The sequence below is a fragment of the Mchenga conophoros genome, linkage group LG4 (assembly GCF_057382185.1).
Source record: "Mchenga conophoros isolate Kocher_MC1m ecotype Shallow Benthic linkage group LG4, M_conophoros_male_GT1.1, whole genome shotgun sequence".
Taxonomy (NCBI): domain Eukaryota; kingdom Metazoa; phylum Chordata; class Actinopteri; order Cichliformes; family Cichlidae; genus Mchenga; species Mchenga conophoros.
Genome location: NC_140529.1, coordinates 15562327 through 15587071, shown reverse-complemented (window position 1 = coordinate 15587071; position 24745 = coordinate 15562327). Strand labels below are relative to the sequence as shown.

Here is a 24745-nt window from a genome sequence, read left to right as displayed (position 1 = left end):
AGTCTGACTCTTATCCAGACATTCTGAGTTATGAATCATGTTTGAGTGCTGTGGTAGAGTCTAGATTTACCCTGTTACACCAGATTACAGCAGCTGTAATGTAAATATTATGACCATATGAGCCCACCACCATGATTTAAATAATCACCCATTCTCAAATATTGTTCTACCAGTTTGATATTACAAGGATCTAATGTTGGAAAAATACTGCAGGCACTTACACAAGAGAAGAAAATTGCCTAAAAAACAAATGAAAAAAATTACCACAATATCCTCACCACCATGATGCATAAATCAGAGCTGCAACAGAAATTGAAGAAGCTACTTTCTTCTATTGAGTTTTTGAGGAAAACAATGTTAGCAAGGCTCTTTCATGCACCGTAGCACCATCCAGCTTAAACTTTCATTTTGGTCTCTGCAGCTAAATATTAGACACATTATACCGAGAAGCTGTCACTGGCGAGCAGGAGATTAGAAGCAAGGTGCACAGATGCGCACACAAGGCTGATAGCAAAGCTTGGGTTGGTTTGCGCTGTCATCAATAATACACACATAACACACATAATTTGTCCAAATATACAGCAAAAACCAGTGGAAAACCATCAATATGCATGCTGGATTTACAGAGACAAAACATAAAAGTCAGTTAAATTAAAGAAGAACGTACTGTGTGCAACGGGTGAGTTCAACCAGTATAATACTGGCAGGTCCTTCCTGGAAATATTGATCATAACTCAGCAGTGTGAGACTGGTAAAACCAGTAATGATGATGTACTTTGACTTGTAGTGGAATGGTAACTCAGCTGGTTCACATTATAAAACCAAAGCTGTAACATACGTGTGCACACACGACAGAGACTGGCTGAGTGACAGTAGAGTCTGGCCAGCAGCAGGGTGAAGCGTCTAGTTCACGCCTCAAGCTTGCCCTGTGAAAATACATGAATAAACCAACATATCGCACACTCGTACACACGCAGGATGTTGTTCATCCAAATGCAAATGCACACTTGAGGGAGGGAAGTGTAAACGTGTAGATGCAAACAGGGACACGCACACAAAAGCGCACACACGCACCTTCTTCATGTGATCACTTCAGACAGATAAGGACACTGTGACAAAGATGAGGAACAGCAGCTTGGCACATGTGCATGCATTGTTTATTGACATGTAAACGCAGATGTTATTGCAGTAGTTAATGTGTGGATTAAAGTAACTAAACAATGTGGCAACGGATTGACTGGTATCATTATGCAACTTTTCAGTGTTTAGGAAATCAAAATAAATGAATTAAATGATTTTGCCATCACTGGCAGCAGATTTGAACTGATTATTAAGTATAAAACATTTGGAATAATGCTATGGTGTAGGACTTGGATCGGCTGGTGGGATGATCTACTGTGATTGGTTGTTGTGTTGTTTAGCTGCATACACTGGGAGTGATTTGAATTGATGTAATAGCCAAAAATTGTAGAAAGTGGTATTTGGGGACTTCATACATATGCATATACACAGACAGTAGTTGTCTATAATAATGTGCCTGTTGGTAAGGCTAAAATAAGACACCTCACTCCAAACTCTCATATATAATTCAGTCAGTTCATTCAACAGCACTTTCAGGAGCTAAAATGTTGCTTTGAACAAGAGAGAAATATTTACTTTACTTTACTTAATATTGCAAGATTTCTAATTGCAGCCATCAAAACATGTAAGTGATTCCTTGCAGCAGAGCCCACGTGGTGCTGACTACTGTTTTCAAGAATGAAGAAAAAGTTGATCGTTTATATTAAACACATAGAATTAGGACACTAAGCTCGCAAAAACTGAGGCCAGCAAAATGTGGTGTGACTGTGGAAAATGACTGAAGAGAAAAAGAGCAAGAATGAGACAATCTCATCTCATTATTCTGCTCAGTGACTGGGAGACAAAGGCCGACTGCAGCAGCAGCAATCCCCTATCCACAATGAGCGTCAGCCACATTTCCCTGAAAAATACTTCAAAGTATCACATCCTTCACAGACGGAGGTGCAATAACCTCCTCTTTCACTCGATGTCTAGGTATTGAGTTAAGACTGTTTGATGACCCATAGGCTCTTCTCTGTTTTGTAACTGCTTTATTTCTGTCTCTCTCACACACACACACAGTTTTAGAGTGCTCTGCTTTTTGTCATCAGCGATGCTGATCATCCACGCTCTTTAACTACCGTATGTACCTAAAAGCTTACACAACACCAGAACAACCTACGACCCCTGGCAATGCCCTCTATATCTTCTCCAAAAGCCCTGTGAGCACATCTGCTTTAAAAAGAAATCTGTTTCTGTGACAACATTCATGTGAGACATGAAAACTGTGTGTGTGAAAGACTTGCATATGTTATAACGCTTTCATCATGACATTGTGTCAGAACATTTCGAGCAATTTGTTTCTTTTCAATTCATTCCTCCACAATCACTGGATGTGGCGCATAATTTGGGAATGAATAATTTGACAAATATGGAAATGTGATTTTTTGTTTTCTTGCCAACAATCTAATGAGATCCACGTCTTTCAGACATTTCAGCAGATTGTGTTTTATTCGGACAAAGCCAGGCTAGCTGTTTCCTCCTTATTTCATTCTTCACACTGCACAAAAAACAATCCTATCAGCTTGTGCTGTTTCACTTTCAGAAGCTTGTTCTCTTAGAGTTCTCTATTTCTTTTCATTTCTTTAAGTAGTCTTCAGGAATAGTTCTCCAGACTTCTTGAAGGACTTTCAAAGCTCTTCTTTGGATTTTGGCTCCTTTTTATTCTGTTCTCTTCAAAATGATCCCACACTGCTTCAATGATGTTGAGGTCCGGGCTCTGGGGAGGCCAATCCATGACTGACAGTGTAACATTGTGTGTTTTTCTATCCAGGTATGCTTTTACTGCATTGGCAGTGTATTTGGGATCATTGCTGAAAAGTTAAGCCTACGCAAATCAGAAGCTTTCCAGATGGTATTGCATAGTGGATCAAAATCTGCTTTTCTGTGTTTACACGTTCTGTCGCCCCAACATGACTGCCTGAGATGCAGCCCCAAACCACGACAGAGCCTCCCCCGTGTTTTATTTATGGCTCTAGACACTCGCTCGCTGCCTCTTTCCTGACCTCCTCTGTATGTACTGACAAGATTTGAACCAAAAATTTCAAATTTAGATTCGTCACCCCGTCAGACCTGTTACCACTGATCTTCTGACCACTGACAGTTCGAGTGTAATTTGGCATACCTCAGCTTTTCTCTGTTTTCCTTCCTTAAGGATCGCTTCTTGACAGCCACACGTCCACTGAGATCATTTTTGATGAGGCTACAGTGAACAGTAAACTCCATCTCTCAGGTCTGGTGTCAGGTCTTTGCTCATTTCCTAAGCACATGACTTTTAAATCCATCTGCTGTAGATACCTTTTTTTAAGACTTGCAACTATTTATTTTGTCCTCCACTGGTCCAATTTTCTCAGTTGTTTTAAGGCCAAGATCTGCCAAGTTTTGCCTATAGCTGTGTGGGTATCATCTTGTTGATATATAGATACTTATTTATGCCTGTCTGTTGTCTTTGGTGTTTTTCATAGATACAACCAAAGAAATGGGAACTATAGCCTGTTGCTGCTAGTGACAAAGTGGCTTGAGATACAAGCTCGAGACTTTTGCACAGTGCTATGCAGTAAATGTACTCAGACCAATCATCTTTTCACACATGCTTATCACTTCTCTTACTGTGCAATAAACAAGTCAGTGGGTCCAGAAATCCTTCCTGTGTGGGCAAAGTCATAGCTAGGACACCCAACAATTTGGACAGGACAGCTGACCATCAGTCAGGTGAAACAGCATGTATCTGAACTAAGCTTTGAAATCTTTATTAACACACTTGGACTTCCTGCAGCAGGTAAAACCTCACTTCTGCTTTTTAAAATTTATCCTGCAAAGCAAGACACAAAAGGTGATGTTAAAAAAAGGGAAAAAATTTAGATTTTAAAATTTGTGTGTAAGAATGAAACATGTCAAAGAGGTCAGGAAACTCTATGACGTCAAACCGTTGCCAGGTGTAGCAGCAGGACTGAGGATCAAGCAGCTCTGATAACTTAATTAAAGTACTGGAGGAAGTAGGGGTGGACTGGCAGGGAGAGCACGGGACAAAGATGCTAAAGGTGAGAGAGGGAGAACGTGATTGGACAGAAACCAGATGAACATGTAGAGGAGACGCTCAGAATCGAGTGTGAAGGCAAGGATTTTTTATAAACAATTACAAACCTATGTGTGACTGACAGAGTTAAATCCAAGTCAGTGACCAGTGAGCGTCAGGTTTACAGCAAGAAAAAAAAACACAAGACAGAAGGTGGAGGGATTTTCTCAAAGAGGCTGTGAAGGAGTGTTTGCCAAACCACTCGGTCTCCAAACTGCGGGCCAAGACTGCCTGAAGTTTTTAATTACATTTTAACAATCCTGCAGTTTTAAAGGGGAGTACAGACAAAATGCTGTCAATCTGAATTTTGTTTTGATATGCAAGTTACAACACTTGTATAAACTGGAATGAATTTATTATCCAGTGAATGCAGAATTAGGGTGGAAACAGGAAAATCTGCTTTCTGAGAAGAACAGCATAAGATTACAATTTGGATTTTTTTTTCTCTTTGTGGTTGTTGAAACTTTCAGTATATGCTTCAGGACACATAATGTAAATAATAATGAAAAAAAGGTGTTGTGAATTTTTAGACACGTGAACTGGAGGGATCTCAAAGTCTGGCTTTGAAGATGAATCAGCTCCTCTGGTTTAGCTTTTTTTTTTTTTTTTTTACGTTTTGCACTTCATGATGCAATTTCTCTACATGCAGCGATTAGTGAACAACCTGTAGAGACTAATGAGGAAAAGCATAGCAATCTAGTTTTAACATTTCCTTCAGCAATGTTTCTATAAAGGGGAAACCTTCTGATTCAAAACAAATGGAACGTCTGAGCTATGATGTTCTGCAGGGGGGATTTTCTTCTTTCTTGTAGCTTATTCAGTTTTACCACCTCAGCTCTGCCGGACTTTCCTGGTGTTAAATAATTAAAAGCTGAATACTCCTAAGGAAAGTATTGCTTAAAATCTACAGAACACTGCTTTGGAGAGCCAGAAGTTACCAATTCTGTCAGTGAACTGAAATGTAACTTACATGGTGAAAAGGGACAAGCATGATATTTCCATTTGATGTCATGTTATTAAAAAATAAATAAATAAATAAATTAAAAAAATATATATATATACATATATATATATATATATATATATATATAAACACCCAGCACGCCCCTGCGGGCGGTTTATCCTTCAAGCTCGGGTCCTCTACCAGAGGCCTGGGAGCTTGAGGGTCCTGCGCAGTATCTTAGCTGTTCCCAGGACTGCGCTCTTCTGGACAGAGATCTCCGATGTTGTTCCCGGGATCTGCTGGAGCCGCTCGCCTAGCTTGGGAGTCACCGCACCTAGTGCTCCGATTACCACCGTTACCTTCACCCTCCACATCCTCTCGAGCTCTTCTCTGAGCCCTTGGTATTTCTCCAGCTTCTCGTGTTCCTTCTTCCTGATATTGCTGTCATTCGGAACCGCTACATCGATCACTACGGCCGTCTTCTTCTGTTTGTCTACCACCACTATGTCCGGTTGGTTAGCCACCACCATTTTGTCCGTCTGTATCTGGAAGTCCCACAGGATCTTAGCTCGGTCATTCTCCACCACCCTTGGGGGCATCTCCCATTTTGACCTCGGGACTTCCAGGTTATACTCGGCACAGATGTTCCTGTACACTATGCCGGCCACTTAGTTATGGCGTTCCATGTATGCCTTGCCTGCTAGCATCTTGCACCCTGCTGTTATGTGCTGGATTGTCTCTGGGGCATCTTTACACAGCCTGCACCTGGGGTCTTGCCTGGTGTGATAGACCCCAGCCTCTATGGATCTTGTGCTCAGAGCTTGTTCTTGTGCTGCCATGATTAGTGCCTCTGTGCTGTCTTTCAGTCCAGCTTTGTCCAGCCACTGGTAGGATTTCTGGATATCAGCCACCTTCTCTATCTGCCGGTGGTACATACCGTGCAGGGGCCTGTCCTTCCATGATGGTTCCTCGTCTCCCTCCTCTTTCTTGGGTTTCTGCTGCCTGAGGTATTCACTGAGTACTCGGTCAGTTGGGGCCATCTTCCCAATGTATTCTTGGATGTTCGTTGTCTCATCCTGGACTGTGGTGCTGACACTCACCAGTCCCCGGCCCCCTTCCTTCCGCTTAGCGTACAGCCTCAGGGTGCTGGATTTGGGGTGAAACCCTCCATGCATGGTAAGGAGCTTTCTTGTCTTTATGTCAGTGGCTTCTATCTCCTCCTTTGGCCAGCCTATTATCCCAGCAGGGTACCTGATCACGGGCAGGGCGTACGTGTTGATGGCCCGGATCTTGTTCTTACCATTCAGCTGACTCCTCAGGACTTGCCTGACCCTCTGCAGGTACTTGGTGGTTGCAGCTTTTCTAGCGGCCTCTTCATGGTTCCCATTCACCTGCGGGATCCCCAAGTACTTGTAACTGTCCTGTATATATATATATATATATATATATATATATATATATATATATATATATATATATATATATATAAAGGGACGTAACAATCACCTTATTCAAGGCAAGATGGCGCCGGTGTGCATGGCTGACCGTCTGCGACCTCAACTGCGCTTCGGCGTAGTACTCTTTGTTATTTTATCCTTGGTTTTATGTTCTATAGGCGATTGTACGCTAATAACTTATGATAGAGACACGCTCCTGAATCTTCGGTTCTCCTGTCCTCAACGTCTGGACAGTTATGGGGCTATGGGTGGTGCCACTCCTCTGCCGCCCGTCTCCTCCACCAGAACGACCTACTTACCTTTTCCCTTTCTGCGTAGGAAACGCTTCAGGAAACGGGGTAGAAGGAGTGGTGCCCGCGTTCGCGTCAAGGCTTATATTAGAGCCATGGCTATGGATTACCCTTCTGCAAGTCGTGAGCTGTCACGATTTATCTTCTACTCCAGGAGCTGCTTTGCGGCTAAATTGTTAAGTCATCGCTGGATATGCCCTGTTGGCCCTCATACCTATCCTACCTGCCCAGTGGCCTATCACTCTGCTCGGTCTTGGATTACACCGCCTGGCCGCGGTGTTCAACACAGCAATCTAAACACCCTGCGACGGGCTACCGCTAATGACCTAGCTCCTCGGACTCGGATGGCTTTATTTAATGTTAGGTCTCTTTCAAATAAGGCCTTTCTCTTAAATGACTTTTTCCTTACCACGGGACTGGATGTTCTATTTCTGACGGAGACATGGACTTCTCCGGGTGAGTTTATCCCCTTTTCTGAGCTTCTCCCTCCTGACTGTGCCTTCTTTAGCTCACCAAGGCTCACTGGTAGAGGTGGTGGCCTAGCCTCGGTTTTTAAAAACAAACATGAAGCACGGCTGCTACCCTCCCCAACCTATTCTAGCTTTGAAGCCCAGTTATTGGAATTGACTGCCCCTCGGACTACTCTGTGTGTTGTGGTTTATCGTCCGCCTAAATACCACAAGATGTTTATTTCTGAATTTGCTGACTTCTTGGGATCCATTCTTTTTAAATATGGTTCTGTTATTATTTCTGGTGATTTTAACATTCATGTCTGTTGTATGGATGACAAATTGGCCAACGATTTTCTAGCACTAACTGCTTCTTTTAATCTTACCCAATGGGTGAATGAGCCTACCCATGTTAAGGGCCACACCCTTGATTTGGTTTTTTCATACGATGTGGATATATGTATTAAGGAAATTAGAAACACTGGACTTTCCGACCATTCTCCGGTTATTTTCGATCTTGACCTTGGCAACACCGGATCACGCTTTGAGGCTCCTCTTTGTCCTACGCGTACTGTGAATGCCGATACTCTGTTGAAATTTTCTAATTCTTTTGTGAACTTTTCATTTACTACGTCAGACTGTCTTACCCCACATACGCTTGAGAATTTCGCCAATACTCTATTAACTACATGTTCCTCTATCCTTGACATTGTAGCACCGATCAGAATGAAACGCCCCAGAACCTACTCACAATGTTGGTTAAATGATTCTGTTCGTGCCTTACGACGTATGTGTCGACGGGATGAGAGGAGGTGGAGGAAGGATAATCTCCAGTCATCATATGACACTTTATGCGTTAGCCGCTCGAAGTTTCAATCAGCTGCCAGAATGGCTAAAGCTGCTTTCCTATCTAAAATTATCACCACAAATGGAAACAACCCTCGAATTTTATTCAAAATTTTCAACTCTGTGGTAAACCCCTGCCCCTTTATGCCTCTGCCATGCTCCCCGGGCCTTTGTGAAAAATTTTCAAGTTATTTTTTGGATAAAGTCGCATCTCTTAAATCTACCCTCCCTTTGGTGACCGACCGTATGCCCACCCCCAATTGTTCCACTACTTTTTGTCAATTTGAACCCGTTTCTCTCTCTACTCTGAAGCATCTAATTGAGAAACTCAATAATACTAATCTTGTACATGATGTTCTTCCATCCCGTATAGTCAAGGATTGTTTTAGTACAATTGGACCTTGTCTTTTGTCCATATTGAACTCCTCCTTGCTGTCCGGCTATGTACCATCAGCTCTTAAACATGCCATAATCCAACCTGTTCTAAAAAAAAGTAATCTTGATCAAAATGATTATGCCAATTATAGGCCGATTTCCAAACTTCCCTTTGTGGCTAAAATTCTTGAGAAGGTAGTTCTGCTTCAACTTCAGACCTACCTGGATGAGAATAACATTAATGATAAATATCAATCGGCCTTTAAACAACACCATAGCACTGAATCAGCACTGCTTCGAGTTTTTAACGACCTTTTACTAATGGCTGACAATGGACGCCCCTCTGTCCTAGTGCTATTGGATCTTTCATCGGCATTTGATATGGTTGACCATAACATACTATTGGCGAGACTAGAGCACACTGTAGGCATCAAGGGCACCGCCTTGGATTGGTTTAAATCTTACCTCTCCGATCGGCTCTCTTCGGTTCACTTGGCTACCTCCTCCTCCTCCGCTGTACCTGTTTGCTGTGGTGTTCCCCAGGGATCTGTGCTAGGCCCTACCCTGTTCTCACTGTATATGCTTCCTTTAAGTGTCATTTTGGAGAAATACCACATTGCCTTTCACTATTATGCTGATGACATCCAGATCTATTTTGAGCTGAATGATGATCTAGCTATGTCCGTGAGTAACTTTCGAGAGTGCATGTGCGAGGTCAAGCAATGGCTTCTGGCAAATTTTCTTATCCTTAACGATAAGAAAACTGAAATTATGATCTTTGGCAGTGACGCTCTTCGTGCCAAACTTCATGATGCTTTTGGTTTTCTCACCAGTTCTTTCCCTGACACTGTTAGGAATCTGGGTGTGCTACTTGACAGCTCATTTAAACTTGACAAACAAGTATCTGCTGTCGTTAGATCTAGTTTCTACCAACTTCGCCTTATTTCCAGGGCCAAACATTACATCCCGCACAATGACTTGGAAAAGCTTATCCATGCCTTTGTTACGTCACGACTAGATTACTGTAATTCACTTTATTATGGTCTCCACTCTACCCTTTTACATAGATTACAGACAGTCCAGAATGCCGCTGCACGCATTCTAACTAAAACTAGGAAGTTTGCTCACATCACTCCCGTCCTTGCTGATCTGCACTGGTTGCCTGTGAAATTTCGTATTCAATTTAAAATTCTGTTGTTTACTTTTAAAATTACTAATAACACAGGGCCAAGTTATCTTAAGGAACTCTTAAATTCATATCTTCCTACGAGGGCCTTAAGATCCTCCTCACAGTCATTGTTGGTTCAGCCCAGATCTCGCTTGAAGTCTAGAGGTGATCGAGCGTTCGCTCTAGCTGCACCTGAGCTGTGGAACAGTCTCCCGATTGGCATCCGGGCGTCTGATTCTATTCAATCTTTTAAATCACGGCTTAAAACATATCTGTTTGAACTTGCTTTTCCTACCAGTTAATTTCTCGCCTTGCTTCTAGTGTGTTGTTCTAATGTTCTAATGTGTCTGGTTGTTTTGCGCTGTCCTGTGCTGTCAATGTTTTCCATCACTGTGTTTGATGGTTCAGCTTTACAGCTTTACTCTGCTATAGCTCTGTGCTATAGTTTATTCTTATTAGTGGTTTTTACCTGTGAACATAATCTCACACTTATATGACTCTGACGTTATAGTCTTAATTATTTTATTATTTTATTGTTGCGTTGCCTATGTCCTCTATCACTGTGTATGATGGTACAGTTCTCTTTGCTACAGCTGTGTGCTATTGACTGTTCCTATTAGTGGTTTTTACCTGTGAACATAATCCCACACCTATATGATTCTGATGTTTTAGTGTAAATCATTTTATTGTTTTATTGTTTCATGTAAAGCACTTTGGCATGCCCCGGGCTTTTAATGTGCTCTATAAATAAAGATTGTTGTTGTTGTTGTTGTTGTAAATAAATATGAGATTTTAAGTACCGGTAGTTAATTTAATGCAATGCAACTCGTCAAACCATGAAGCGGATTGGCTAGAGCACCAGAAGTCCGCAGGCTCTACTGTCCATAAGCAAATAATAGGAAACTGGGACTACAGAATTTTTGTTCTTGCTGTAACACTTAGATGGGCAGAAACATGAAACCACGAATCCATCCAGCCATCTGTCAACAGTTCAGGGTGGTGGTGGTTTAATGGTGAAGGGGGATATTTTCTTGGCACGCTTTGGGCCTCTTAATACTAACTGAACTTGTGTAAATGCCACAGACTACCTGAGCTTTGTTGCTGACCGTGTCCATCCCTTTATGTTGACAGCAGAGGTAGGCAGTAACGCGTTACTTGTAAAGCGTTACTGTAATCCAATTACTTTTTCAAGTAACGAGTAAAGTAAGGGATTACTATTGCAAAAACGGTAATTAGATTACCATTACTTTCCCGTAGGAACGCTGCGTTACTGCGTTACTAAAACCGTGATTTTTTGCGAGAATGTCTCATGATAGTGACGTAAGTGAGTGCGACGTTCGTGACAACAGCTGTGTGCAGATCAACAGTGGATCATATATCGAGTGCGGGAGAGAGTATGAGCGTGCAGCGTTTAAAGCGTGGAAGTACTGACCTTACTTTGTAAGGAACATTAGCGTCCATTGTGCATGGGAAGAAAACTTCTTTTTACAGCGAAAAAACCCTTCCAAGCAAGCACCGAGTGCGCTATGACGTAATGGGAAATTCACAGAGAAACTCGCAGATTCTTCCACTGCCCGCTGCGACACACCTGCACCAGGGTAAACCTCCGCCTACCCCACTCCTCCTTTACAGGTGAAAATAGAGCAAAAGGACCGCTAGTCTATGACTTTATTTATTTTCTGCTGTGTGTTACTTGCATCTAGTGAATGTAAACACACAAAAAAATATTTTTTATGTGCTGGAATGTGCAGAAAATAGGTTTAAATATTAAACAAATTTCTTCCAGTCAGAGAATGTTGCATATAATTAAATTTTTGCTTGATGCATAAAGTTAAAAGATTAAAACTAATAAAACAAGTTTTAAAAAGAGACTTTTCCACTGGATTACATTTTGTATGATGGATTATGCAGAAAAAGTAGAATTGGGCTGAAAGATCGATCGCTTTATCACCTATTCAGGTTGTAAATCGTGTTTTTAAAAAGTAACTAAGTAAGTAAGTAATTAATTACTTTTGAAAATAAGTAATCAGTAAAGTAATGGGATTACTTTTTGGGGGTAGTAATCAGTAATTAGTTACTGATTTCTTTTTTCAAGTAACTTGACCAACACTGGTTGACAGTGTACCCATCTTCTTCCAGCAGGATAGCACACCATGTCACAAAGTTCAAATAATCTCAAACTGTTTTCTTGAACATGACACTGAGTTTTCTGTACTCAAATGGCCTCCACAGTCACCAGATCTCACTCCAATAAAGCATCTTTGGGATGTGTTGGGAATGAAGATTAACGTCATGGATGTGCAGCCGACAAATCTCCAGAGAAATGTCACCCCAAAATGAAACTGTGGCATTTTTCAGTACACTTGTATTATTATTTATCCAGGTAGATTAATTTGGTGTGAGTTGCCTAATTTTGCAGTTACCTACCATATCTGCTCTTTTTCTGTGTAACTGGTCTAATTGGCACTTGCTTTGTAGTGCTTGGAGCGTTTACTCCACAGGTAAGCTTATAAACTTAGCAGCATTGTAATATGATATCACAACCCTCACAAACCTTGTGGTGAGAAGTTTCATCTAGAAACTTTCATGTCTCTTTTAGCCTCCAACACTTGCCAGCCACACCACACAATAATTATCTGAATACTCCATCTGACTTTGACAAGGGGTTTGTGCTACAGGTAGCAAAACACCCCCATCCTAAACCTCACCTTGTGAGTTTTAGATAAGTTTGGTTGGTTTGTTGGTTGGTTTGTTGGTTGGTTGATTGTGTTATGGGGTCATCTCTACTGGATAAAGACAGGGCTGCAGAGTTGTTTTTTATGTATATTAAAATATTTTTTGTATTTAGTAACAACAAGCAAACACAATTGAGTTCTATTACATCAGAGAGAAGACATCTCTAAAGCTTGTATCTCCAAAAACTAGGCAAAGTTCTCTATATTCATGAATAGAAACACAAGCTAGAGGAAAACTAGATGTATCTGATGTTAGAGTGAAATATCCCTTTATTTTGGCATATGTGCTTAGTGGGGTTCTTTTAAAATGAGCTTTAAAATTATGAATTGCATAGTGGAAATATGTGTGTGGGTCTAGAAATAACTGGATCTTGGATCTTTCCTTCCCACAATGTCAATATGTTAATAAGCCCTTTATAAAGCAGAAATAACTGTGTAAACATAATGAAATGACATTGAAATAGACCACACAAAAATGCAGCACATTGTCAAACTGAAATCATTTGGAGGCTCCAATTTATGCAGTTATAATGCAGTGGCCCAGATTGGGCCCGTGGGCATCACTTCAAGCTGCCACTGGATAGAGAGCAAAAGCTTATGTTGTTGAAGAGTGTGGAATAAATGAAACAGAGAGCGGGAAACAAGCGGATGAGAAAGAGAGAGCAGATGGAGAGTGTGTGGAACGGACAAGATGGTGGGTAATACTGCCACAGAGGACCCTGCTGTCAGGTGCTTCTTCTGGCAACATGTGTGGAAACACTCAAATGGACAGTAACAGCAGTTGTTGTGAGAAGCAAGGGTGTGTTTAATTCATTGTGTCTCAGTATTTTCCCCTTTGTGTGCAACATTTGAATCAGTGTATCTGTCAAATTCTGCTAGCCTCATGCTGAAGTGTTTTATACCAAGGGCAGGGATACTGTGATTATAATCAACAATCAAGAAATTGATTATTTAAGGAGACGTGTCATTTTCAAAATCTACAATCAAGAGACGCCCTCGTGAATGTAAATACAGAGGGTTTATAACTGGTTACATTCAAGCAGGAAGGCAAGGTTAGACTTTACCAAAAAAACAAACCATCTAAAAGAGCCTGCATAGTCCTAGAATAATTTTCTTTGGACAGGCGAAACCAAAATGAATGATGAGTAGGGAAAAGTCTGGATAAGGAGAGAAATGGCTAATTATCCAATCACATCATCTGTCTAGCATGGTGGAGGTAGTGTTATGGCATGGGTATGTAAGGCTGCCAGTGGAACTGTGTCACCAGCGTTTATTGAAGATATGACTGCTGATAGAAGCACCAGAAGTTTCGTCAAAGGGCGTGGCCGTGGCACCAGATTAAATTTTGGTCATTTTGGTAAATTTTTTTACTTGTTCTTATTACCACATACATGGTCCGATCTGGACCACACATCTCTTTAACTGCAATATTTGACAATGGCCACAGTGCCATCTAGTGGGAACAGGAAATGTCATGTTTCAAGGCGGATGGTCACAACATCAGCCCAAACCAGTACTCCACCTCCACCTTGCTGGCGTCTGAGTTGGACTGGAGCTCTCTGCCCTTTACCAATCCAGCCACGGGCCCATCCATCTGGCCCATCAAGACTCACTCTCATTTCATCAGTCCATAAAACCTTAGAAAAACCAGTCTTGAGATATTTCTTGGCCCAGTCTTGACGTTTCAGCTTGTGTGTCTTGTTCAGTGGTGGTCGTCTTTCAGCCTTTCTTACCTTGGCCATGTCTCTGAGTATTGCACACCTTGTGCTTTTGGGCACTCCAGTGATGTTGCAGCTCTGAAATATGGCCAAACTGGTGGCAAGTGGCATCTTGGCAGCTGCACGCTTGACTTTTCTCAGTTCATGGGCAGTTATTTTGCGCCTTGGTTTTTCCACACGCTTCTTGCGACCCTGTTGACTATTTTGAATGAAACGCTTGATTGTTCGATGATCACGCTTCAGAAGCTTTGCAATTTTGAGACTGCTGCATCCCTCTGCAAGATATCTCACTATTTTTGACTTTTCTGCTTTATTTTCTTTTTCTAATCTTGAAATGGTGGTCCCCATCACCACATGTTCATCTTCTACATTTGAAATGCGTTTCTCCGTTTGCTCTCCTCTCCCCACACAGTCAGATAATTTTTTCTGCATTTCGTTCATGGCTGCCACAACCTCATCTGCCTTGCTGGAAAACTTGGCCACAGCGCCCTTCAGCTTGTCCCAAAGTGCAGTTTGCGCGTTTGCAAGCTTGTTTTCAATACCTGCAAACTCCTCTCGTATGGCACGCTGCAACCTCTCCTCCATGTTGCCACTATCCGTGGGGCCGTGTTCGCTCATGGTGGCTGGCTTGTTAACTGCGCAGGTCTCAGACGCGCTAGCTTCACCGCCAAACACCGATATCTTGGTTTGCGTGGTTGACTTAGTCTTCTCCTTGGTAGTTTTACCGGGTCCAGGCATCGTGGGTCTATAATGTATTTCGTTTTCGTGTTTCGGAGCGTTTTTCCTTAATTTTAAGGATTTAGCAAAGTTTCTTGCAGGAGCAGTTCAGAGCTCGACCGATCACTACGGTGACGTCATCGGAAGTCCCCATTTTTGACTTTTCTGAGCCTGTCAAGTCCTTCTTTTGACCCATTTTGCCAAAGGAAAGGACATTAATAATTATGCACACCTGATATAGGGTGTTGATGTCATTAGACCACACCACTTCTCATTACAGAGATGCACATCACCTAATATGCTTAATTGGTAGTAGGCTTTCGAGCCTATACAGCTTGGAGTAAGACAACATGCATGAAGAGGATGATGTGGACAAAATACTCATTTGCCTAATAATTCTGCACTCCCTGTAGTGGGTATAGGACAGGGGTGTCAAACTCAAATACGCAGTGGGCCAAAATTCAAAACTGGAACAAAGTCGCGGGCTAACATTAATATTTATTGAAAAAAAAATCTTCCTCCAGATATAAGAATGAATCTTTTCTTATGGACTCAAATAAGTTTTGCTGGAAAACTGAATATGGAACAAGCAAAGCTTAATACTAAACAATATATATACTAGCTGTATAATAGGTAATAGGTAGTAGGCCAGCTCTAATAGTAATTTGGTATGGCTTCGCGGGCCAAATGTAATTAGGCTGCGGGCCAAATTTGGCCCGCGGACCAGAGTTTGACACCTATGGTATAGGAGATGTTCAGCGAGACTGGACCGCACCAGAGAAAAAGGGCCCTCTCGTGGCTGCTTGCAGCTTTAATTAAATATGAAATTGAATACAGACAAACCAAACAGGTCCAACAAATTATTGAGCTAAGTGTGTGAATCCACACATACAGTTCACACTTGTGCATATTTGCAGACAGAGACACAGAAATGCAGACTAATCCTCATTTGTATCGTGCCAAAGTTAAATAAAAGCAGAACTCTTCTGCTAATCATTTGTTATAAATAGCCCCCAGTGCCTGTACTTTACTCATTTCTTGTTCCTGAAGTATTTTCTGTTCCTCTACAGAATTAACAGACTGAAAATGGCTGTAGTGCTGTTGGAATACTTGATGGTGCACTGAGAAATGCTAGAACCTGCTTAAATCCTTGAGCCAGCATGGAGAATTTTTCTGAGGGAGTAGATAATTTCCTGTAACTCTGTCTTCGTCGCCAACAGCTGCTGTTGAAGTACCCTAGAGTTACACAATGGACGCACAAAAGGGTTCAATAAGCAATTACAGCACTGTGATAGTGCTGGACAGCTTCCTGACATGTGTGAATGTGAGACTCGCCCTCTAGGTGTTTTTCTGGAAAGGCAAACATAAGGAAATGGTTTTAGTCATCTTGGCTAGAATATATTATTGAAATTGACAGATTTAGCTATGGAGCAGAAAAGTGGCCCTTGGCTAAACTTTTCATACAGTAAATAAATCAATAAATTTGGGGTCTGCAGCCACAAACGCCCACACACAGCCATCCACTGTCAAATTCAACAGTATAACGAGAAAAACAGATGCACAAGACTAACTTGATACAACAGGGGCTGAAAGCATGATGTTACGTCACGAGGAAATGAAATGTACATTTAAGAGAGGCTGATTTAGAGCAATGAAGTCAGAAAAGGTGAAGGGGCAAGAAAAAATAATAAAAATCATACAGCAGAATATTTTTCAAATATTTTTTTCTCTCCAGGAAAAGGGACCGATAAAATAGGGCCAAGCAAACAAGGTTGTAAGTGTCTTTAGGGCAGAGCATGTATGAGGGAAGTGGTGGCGGTGGTGGTGGTGTTGGGGGCGGTGGTGATGACCAAACAGCAGAGTCGAGTTCCACTCAGAGAGCTCACACTAATCTGACTCGACATGCTGAACCGGGTCTATTTTTATTCCTTACAAATCACTCCTTTTGCTCGGGACTCGCTCATGCCACTTTTTCCCCATAGTTTGTTGCTTGTATTTTTATTTGTCTCTTCTGCCTTACATCTATGGTCAGCGGGCACACAGATCAAAGAGCAAAGAGCAAATAGCAATCATACAAATGCTCACAAATTCTTTCTTTTTATTGGCTACCTGTTAATTTATCTGGAATTTGGTGACTGATAATAAAAAGATATTCTCTGACATTACAAACCATATAGCTTCTTTAAAAAAATTGCAAAAAATGAATAAATATTTGAATGCTCAAAGTATAAAAATATATGAGGTGGGTGGTGGTCTGGTGGTGGGGGTCCACATTCATATATCAAACCAAAAACAGTCTATATTTGACATTTGTTCATTGTTAGGACCACCTTTGAATCATCTATATCCACACATGAATAATCACTATATTTACTGGAAAATTATATGTTGTTACATGGGCACAGTTACATAGTGAGTGAGTCTAAAGAGAAACTTGATGACAATCAGGGTTAATTTGATCATTTCCATATGTCCATGTCTACTTTTGCACATAGTGAAGTGACTGTAATAAAGCGCCTTGTAAACAGTATAGATCAGTAATGAATGTATCAGTCTTTGATTTACTTTTGTTGCCGTTACTGATCAATTGGACAGCCTGATACAAATGTTTAGGATAGTACAGCACTATCCGGTCTTTAAGTCTAACGTCATTAGCCATGTCTGGGCCCAAACTCCGCTGCAGGTCTCAAAGTCAAACAATCACTGCGACATCACTAAGAGTTGAAGAACTGTCTAAATTCTTTCATCTGTAATAAAATGTGGCTTGTCTACCAGGTGTAACAACTAAGTTTAACATCCAAGCATCATTGAAAGCAGAATTTATTAAATTTAACAGAGATAGAAGTTAGCAGGAAATTAGCTCGCTAGTTTCCACCTAAACATGATATACCATGTTCTGACTCAGGGATTTCAGAAAAATAATTAAACATACAGCTCTGCTATCAAACTTCTGACACAAATGAAGATAGAAAACTACGGGTCGCGGGGGCAGCAGCCTAAGCAACAATTAAGTTTAATATCCAGGCATCCATGAAAACAGAATTTACTAAATTTAAGTTAGCTCGCTCGTTTCCACCTAAACATGACATACCATGTTCTGACTGAGAGATTTCTTAAAATTTTAAAACATACAGCTCTGCTATCACTTCCAACATAAATGAAGACAGAAAACTAAACAGCAGTGTCGTTTTGTAGGATTACTGAAATTTGGCTAGCTGGTATGTAATGACGTGCTATGTGATCGCTAGCAACACAGCTATGTTAGCATAACATAAACACAGTGAAGCTGGAGGACGAACGCTAACTTTTTCCACTGGATAAAAGTTGGGGGTTCCCGATGGTTAGGGACAAATGCAATTGCATGGCAGGGTGCTGTAAACGGACCGAACTTCAGTCAGGAGAACAACTGAGATAATCCATCCACAATACGAGGTTAGCCATTAATATACTGCTGGCATGGGCTGGGCTGTAGTTACATCATAAGGTTTTAAAAACTGAGCTTTAAAATGAATAGCGGTAATAGAAACCAAAAGAGGCCGACAGTGATGACTGTTTTAGGGGCTTGTTGAGATTAAATAGAACAAGATACAAACCATGAAAACATGTTCAAAACACAACAGCCTTATTAAACGCAGAGTTGGTTGGGCCCAGAAGCAAGATCATGTCATCACTTAAAGACCGGATAGAACTGAATATGGTAATATTGTAATTAAAAATATAACCACCTCTTTGTCTTGTTCTGTCCTTTTCATCTAGACACAACTCCAAGAGACTACTACAAGAGCTACCCAATGGTAGACTACACTCACCGCCAGTCTCCTCCCACCTTCCAGCCTATCAACTTCCACCCCAAGGACAAGCCCTTCCTCCCACCACCAGATGTCCATGCACCTTTAGCCATTACCATCAACGCCTCCCAGATCCCCAAACCTAAGATCTCCAAGACCAACACTCACCCACTCACCTCCAGCTCAGCCTTCAAAGCATGGGACCCAAGTAAGAGCCACATTCAGCACCCGGCAGCCTCCCACATGGGCCTTGGCGGGCAACAGCATCACCCTATCCAACAGCAGCAGCACCAGACACTGCACCAACAGAACAGCAGGCGCCAGGCCTACTCCAACAAGAGGCAGTTCAGCATTGAAACGCTGCCCGAGCTCTTCTCGCAGCCGCTGGGCTACGGCCATTCGCCGCATATGCACCCCAAGCACAAGGGACTGGCCACTAACAGCAAAACAGAGGTCACTGTGTGAACATGGGGCAGGATTGATGAACAGACAGAAGACAAAAATGGAGCAGTTGAGGGGAAATGTTCTAATATCTTTTATATCCTCAGTTATAATGGTGTGCTGGAGCAAGCAAATATCGTATCTGGAATTTTTTTAACTCTGCATTTTCCTTGTCATTGTTACCAAGAATAACAATAATGTGAGTGATATTTGTGTACTTTTATGACCACTAAAGCAAAACAGATAAGTTGCAGATAAGCTGTGAAGGTGGTGGATTAGTGGATTATTTGCTTTGACTCTTTGAACCCAGCAGCGTCTCTAAATAATTGAGTGGCAGTTGGCACAGCTCTCTCCTCCGTCTCCTCTCAAGCCCCTTGTACCTCGGTGACATTTTGCTCAGGTGCCGAGTGCCCTTCCACTATGTACAAATGTTCAAATTCAACTCATACACGCTTTACCCCTCAAACTGGCCCAGACTCTAACACTGACAGGAGAGGAGGGTAGGCTAGAGGAGTGTGTCCCCCAAGACTCTAGCTTCCCATCAGTAGACACAATGCCATTGTGTTGTCACCACTCATTGCCCTCCAGCCCTCCAAAGAATGAGATATCAGCCTCGCAATTCATACTAGAGTGGAGGGCAGGATAGTGTGGGAGGGATTCATCTCATTCCAGGCACAAGTGAGATGAGAAAGATAAGAATAAATGAGGAATGCATACACATGTACATACTACACACTTGTCAAAAATTATACAAGGTTCCCAGCAGTGTCAAGGGACCACAGAAAACCCCACCTCCATCCGAAAAACTGGGCAAATGAACAGGCTGGCCCTTTAGTTATTTGTGGCAGCATGTTGAACAGCAAATTTCAGTCACAGTCTCTTGTGACGTGGTGGATATTTTTACCTCTACATGAAGCCGAGGATGTGTTACAATACCTAGAAAAGGGGCAAAGGGATCATCCCGAAATGTCATTGCAAAGTCAGTGAATTCTTTCCATTTCACAAATGCATCACAGAAAAGTCAGTTAATCCTGCACATTAGTACAGACATGGATTTTCTCTGACCCCAGAATTTCGCTTTGTTATTTTTGGTGCCATACATTTGCAAAGATACATTTTCATAATTAGACACTAATGATTAACATAATTCTGGATGTAGGAAGAGAGTGATGTGATGCATTCAGAAACCTTTTTCCCTGCTGTTTGATGCATGGAGATATTTCTGCAAAACTAACATAATCTGAAAGGCTGAAACCAACTGTACATAGTACACTGCAGTTTACTTCACTTCCTCTTAACAAAGTGCTCAAACACTATAAGTTAATAACTGCTTCCACGTGCATACACAGCAGCATAAATCAGTGGATTTCTGGGAGATAACGCTTCAAACTGTTGAATACTGACATAAAAAATTAACCAGGTATAAATCGAGAGATTTATACCAAGGGCCAAAAGTAGAAATTAATACCCATTGATAATACCCATTGATAATCATAATAATACCCATAATCATTAATACCCATTGATAATCATACGTGGTAACGTAACAACCCGTAACAACCCGTCGATGCTCATTCTACATTTTAATAAATAAATTATATCTTTTTATCTTAGAAAAAATCCCTTTTTGTTTCAATTTGGTTTGCTGTCTCTCTATGTTTGGTGAACACAGGAGTTCTGCACCAGCTAATTGTTAATTTATCTTATTTATAGGTTGTGTCTTCTTAGCTAGCTTGCTAGCCATGAATAATAGCATTTAAAAAAAATACATTAAACAAAGCAAATGTTAGTTATCAGCTTTATCATGAGTGTAGTTAGCCATCAACTCTTTTTTCACTTTTAGTTAATCTTAGAAAAACCTTTTTGAAGATTTTCACCAAATTCTTGCAACAATGTCAGCTAGCATAAATTTGGCATGACCCTTACAGGCACAATAGCTAAACACAAGGAAATAATGGAAATTTGCCCATGTTAAAAGTTCCAACCATAAAAGGCACCTTTTGTACCTTTACCTAATTGCTATTCCAGAGGAGTAACTAGAAAGACTGTTTTTTTAAAGTAGAATTTCTAGAGTAGTTTGCCAAATAGCAGTTTTTTGATAGCTTAAGTATAAAAAAACGCAATAATGCTTTCATCCTTCAAAATCCCTTACCATCCCACCACTTATTTCCAATTCCTCCTCCTCAATATAGACCAATCCAACAGCCAGTCTGACTCACTGATTGAATTCACCTTCATTTGTTATCACTGGGACACCAGCTATTCCGCAGTGCATATGCCTGGCTCATGCTACAGCGCATCCGGCAGGTGGTGGAACCTCATCAAACAGCACTGCTTAACAGAGTCGCACATTATTTGGCACTTTTTCTCTCTTTCCCTCCCTTTCTGTCTCTCCATCTATCTCTCTTCTTTCACTCTGTATCTCACTTGCTTTCTCTTACTTGTAGTGTCCTAGCAGACTTTCTTCTACTGCCCGACCTCCCTTTGTGCATCCATATCCAGGAAGGGTTGAGCAGTGGGTACGAAGCACTCTCCCTGATGTTTGGTACCCACTGCTCCAAGCTGTTGTAAACGTGATAGCCTCACTGGGTCTTCATAGTGTGTTTGAGCATGTACAAGGAGAAAACTATAATTAATGACAGAGCCAGTCAAAGCATGGCAGGCTCCAGATTCATCCTCACTACACCACACCGCACAAGCGCTCACACAAAAACGATTACATTCATACGCACATGCACAAGCTAGCATCCACAAACACAAGCTGTGGCATCAATGACCAAATGCTTTGCAATATATTATTCATATCTGGAGATTTGCTGATGCCAAGCTTAAAGAAGTAAAGTGGATTTTATGTAAGACAGATTTAAATTTTTAAGAAGATTTTGTTTGTTTGTTTTACTTGCCAGCAGAAATGTCAGTCAGCCAAATTCCCCAATTTGCATCTCAATTTTATTGGAGCTGTGAATGTGCACAAGCAAATAAAATGAGCAGCAGGGTAAAACTTTAACGAGCAAGAATCAAGTAGCAGTATAATGCTCGCTTGTAATGCTGCAATGGCTTCTCCACTTTACCTCTCCAAGATGTGAAAAACCTGTTAGGCAAGCTGTTGGACTGGTGGTAGGGGATGGCATGCTTTTATAATAGGGGATCAGTAGAGAATGGGGATCATGAATACAAAAGCATCAATGGGATATGCATGCTGTGAATATGCATCAAACACATCTGTGCTTATGCTTTCGCCAGCACTGCACAGTATTCAGTGCACCACAGTGCCGCAGCTTCTCTTGCGTGGCTTCACCATCTCTCTGACTTTTATTTTCTCGAGGTGCCACATTTTTTAGTGGGTCACTTCATATGAAAAGCTTTCTGGCCTCTAAAATCCCTACCAAACCGTTCTGTGGGCTCTCTCCATAATCAGTCGGAATGCATAAGAGGTTGAGAATAAATAAGGAATGACAGCGAGTAAACAAGCAATATGCATCAGTGAAGCAATAAGCGCTAAACCTCCCTCGCCCTATCTCTCTCTTTCTGTTTGCCTATTTGGAAGCCTCCTCAGAGTTTAAGGCTGGGTGCTAATAAGGGCACGGGTGTCCTTATTAGCCACGTCAGAGCTGAGTGAAAGAATGAGCTGTGCAGAGGGCTTGAGACAAAAAAATGAAGGCGATGAAATGAGAAAAGAGAAACGTGGCTGTACGAACACAGCCGATATCGCGATGGTTGTTTTTCATTCTGACTTGTCTGGGTGGTCTAAAAACATTCATTCTGGGTCTTATCTCTGTGCATTCAAGCAACCAGCTATCAAAAACGCTTTGTGACTGTAGCTGGGAGTCGAATATGGTGTTTACTCTGATTTGCACAACAACAAAATCAGGAACTGGACCCTGTACTCACTGCCTGGCCTCAGAGGGCGTGAAGCTTGTGCTACCCAACAACTCGGAGGTTGAACAGAATGCCAACACAGGCTCCAGGATTTGCAATTAAGGAGCAGAGTTAGTCCTTCAGGACAAGCAAAGCCTGAGGACAGGCTACCAGCAAAGTGAAAGAGACTGGCAACTTGAAAGCTTTGCTCGGATTTTGTTAACTGTCATGTCTCGCGGAGATGGCTGACAGCGAGCGCTGTGAACGCCTGCTTCTTGAATTGTTCATTTTGTGAGATCCGTATCACAGCTGCAATCTTGCTGATGTACTGGAAAACAATGGCACCTTTCAGTGTTAATTTCCCAATGGACAGCGAATGGACAGTGAAGGATGTGTTTTTACATCAACGATGGATGAACCTTAATGACTCCCTTCAAGCAAATGACATACATGTACCAACATCCACACACACCTGAAACAAGACACAAGAGCCACAGACGTATAACGCTACTTATATCCTAAACACAAAGTCTCCAACTTTGTGATATGAAGCAGGACCAAAAGCCTTGAATCAGGAGAAACTGAGTACACCTAACTGATGCTTAAACATCCAAAACGGTGAGAATGCTGGGACTGCTTTGGATCATCAGCTTAGAGTGAATTTACTCAATCTCTCCTGATTACGACAGACTGTGGTATTGCTCGCTCGAGTCAGAGCTAACTGACTGTTGTTTGTAAAACTTCCTCTCTATAAAAGAATCATCAAGTATTCTACGGCAGGTTATCTGAATGCAACCTGGTAGACATACTTGGGCTCCATGATCCCGAGCAATATATAGATTATGTTGTATGGTTTGATTGTTTCTTTGTTTTCTGTCCGTTTTTGTACGGTGTTTTTCAATGATTGACCAACGGAAAAATTTTGAAGAGCTTCCAGATTTCATGGCCGCACCCCTTGCCCCCGCCCCTCGCAATCACCTAGCACATGCCATACAATGTAACGTCAAGCAGATGAATTACATTATATGCCATGTGTTTGAAGCTTGTACGGTATACATGCACTCATATATTTAATGTTAAATGATATTGCATTGTATCCAAGTGCTTTGCCAACACATTCGCTGAAAGTGAAAGGAAGACTCAGCGGTTTCTTGTACAGCTTTTGCATCTGCAAAAAAAAAAAAAAGACAAAGACAAAAAAAAAAGTAATGCGTCGTCTCATAATAATTTGTAATAGGCAGCAATAGGCTGCCTTGGATTGCTATGTAATACTTGTGTTTATATGTATCCTATACCATTTGTCTGCTGTGAAATTCGTTGACTACTCAGCTTACATAAGGGCTTTTTATAGATATATAAAAGCAGACTGGGCAATCTGACGTCACTCTGTAACTCAAGACAAATTTCTCCAGATTTTTTGTTTTTATGTTTGTTTTTTTAGGGATGAAGGGATATGAACAGAATTTTCACGCATACAAAATGCTATATAATAAAGTTTTGACTGCCAAACTACAATGTCTATAGGCACTCATACTGCATTGGCCCATGTGTCTTGTTTGAATAAATCTTTCAAGAAATATAGCATTTGTTAATCGTACCTGTGTCTGCTGGCTGTTTCTTTCTAAGAGTCATGTTGCTTTAGGAAACTGTTTATCTCACACCTTTTAGCACCATTATTTGCCTAAATGATATAACAGGCATGGTAAACAGACAGTTAATTCTAAAGTTTTACCTAATGGGATGTAATAAAAATCATCTGGTCCTT

At 41.4% G+C, this 24745-nt stretch overlaps 1 protein-coding gene across 1 annotated transcript in view; it reads left to right on the top strand.

Moving 5' to 3' along the window:
• The window catches only part of LOC146575764 (protein shisa-8), a 134153-nt gene extending 109658 nt beyond the window's left edge, over positions 1-24495 (top strand). The window contains exon 5 of the mRNA XM_085270626.1: positions 18650-24495. Coding sequence (XP_085126752.1) covers positions 18650-19146 — 497 coding nt within the window. The 3' untranslated portion in view covers positions 19147-24495. The remainder of the gene's footprint in view (positions 1-18649) is intronic.
• The last annotated feature ends 250 nt before the right edge of the window (positions 24496-24745 follow it).